The sequence below is a fragment of the Charadrius vociferus genome, unplaced genomic scaffold, assembly GCF_000708025.1.
Source record: "Charadrius vociferus isolate BGI_N301 unplaced genomic scaffold, ASM70802v2 scaffold1068, whole genome shotgun sequence".
Lineage (NCBI taxonomy): Eukaryota > Metazoa > Chordata > Aves > Charadriiformes > Charadriidae > Charadrius > Charadrius vociferus.
Window position 1 is genome coordinate 19,677 of NW_009649599.1, and position 1,679 is coordinate 21,355.

Consider the following 1,679-nt stretch of genomic DNA (forward strand, 5'->3'; position numbering starts at 1 on the left):
GCCGCCTGCGACCCTGGTCACGGCCGTTACCTCACGGTGGCTGCCGTCTTCCGAGGCCGCATGTCCATGAAGGAGGTGGACGAGCAGATGCTCAACGTCCAGAACAAGAACAGCTCTTACTTCGTGGAGTGGATCCCCAACAACGTGAAGACGGCCGTGTGTGACATCCCACCGCGGGGCCTCAAGATGGCCGTCACCTTCATCGGCAACAGCACGGCCATCCAGGAGCTCTTCAAGAGGATCTCGGAGCAGTTCACGGCCATGTTCCGGCGCAAGGCCTTCCTCCACTGGTACACGGGCGAGGGCATGGACGAGATGGAGTTCACCGAGGCCGAGAGCAACATGAACGACCTCGTCTCCGAGTACCAGCAGTACCAGGACGCCACCGCCGAGGAGGAGGAGGACTTCGGTGAAGAGGCCGAAGAAGAGGCTTGAGGGATGGTCGTCCTCACAGGAGCCCTCGTCCTTTCACTGCCATCGTCATTGTCCTCGCAGAGCCCTCGTCCTTCAGTGTTGTCCTCAGAGAGCCCTCGTCCTTTGCCGTCATCGTCTTTGGAGAGCCCTCGTCCTTCACCGTTGTCCTTGGAGAGCCCTTGGCCTTCAGCAGCATCATCCTCAGAGAATCCTTGTCCTTCGTCATCACCCTCAGCCTTCATCAGTGTCCTCGGAGAGTCCTTGGTCTTCATCATTGTCTTCGTCAGTGTCCTTGGAGAGTCCTTGGTATTGTCACTGGAAAGCACTTGGCCATCGTCATCATAGTTGGAGAGCTCTTGGCCTTCGTCATCGTCACTGGAGAGCTCTTGGCCTTCATTGTGGTTGTCCTCAGAGCCCTTGGCCTTCACCGTTGTCACTGGAGATCCCACGGCTTTCATCATTGTCCTCAGCCTTCATCAGTGTCCTCAGAGAGCCCTTGGGCTTCACTGTTGTCACCAGAAAGCACTTGGCCATCATCATCGTTGGAGAGCTCTTGGCCTTCGTCATCATCACCGGAAAGCTCTTGGCCTTCGTCACCATCACTGGAGAACTCTTGGCCATTGTCATCGTTACCAGAAAGCTCTTGGCCTTCATCATCAAGCTCGTGGCCTTCATCATGGTTGTCCTCAGAGCCTTCAGCCTTCACCGTTGTCACTGGAGAGCTCTTGGCCTTCGTCATCCTCATCCTCAGAGAGCCCAAAGCCATTGTCATCGTTCTCCGGGAGTCCTTGGTCCTCACCGGCATCATCGGCACCAGAGAGTCCTCGTCCTTCATCATGGTCACTGGAGTCCTTCGTCATCGGCACCAGAGAGTTCCACCCACTCCTTCATCATGTCACTGAAGAGCCCTCGTCCTTCACCATCGTCATCGTCACCAGAGCCCTCATCCTTCACCATCGTCATCGGCACCAGAGCCCTCCTCGTCCTTCATCATTGTCATCGGAATGTCCCCACCCTTTGCCATCATGTTCAGCGCCACTGTCCCCACAGTCCCCGTCCCATCTCCGTTGTCACCAGATGGCCTCTGTCACGGCAGAGCCACCGTCCCCTCTGTGTCACCTCCCCGCGTCCCCCACCGCTGGGGGTGACATCACCACTAAATTATTGCAGCCCCCGGGGCACCAATTCACCCCCGTTTCCACCCAAAACCACCACTCCAGCTGCAGGGGGCCTCCCCGGGTGGCCCTGTCCCCCGTGTCCCCAGC

General features: G+C 57.9%; 1 protein-coding gene across 1 annotated transcript in view; it reads left to right on the forward strand.

The window, feature by feature from the left end:
• The window catches only part of LOC104291256 (tubulin beta-1 chain-like), a 2,664-nt gene extending 2,146 nt beyond the window's left edge, over positions 1–518 (forward strand). The window contains exon 3 of the mRNA XM_009890466.1: positions 2–518. Within this exon, the coding sequence (XP_009888768.1) occupies positions 2–435 (434 nt within the window). The 3' untranslated portion in view covers positions 436–518. The remainder of the gene's footprint in view (position 1) is intronic.
• Positions 519–1,679: the final 1,161 nt, after the last annotated feature.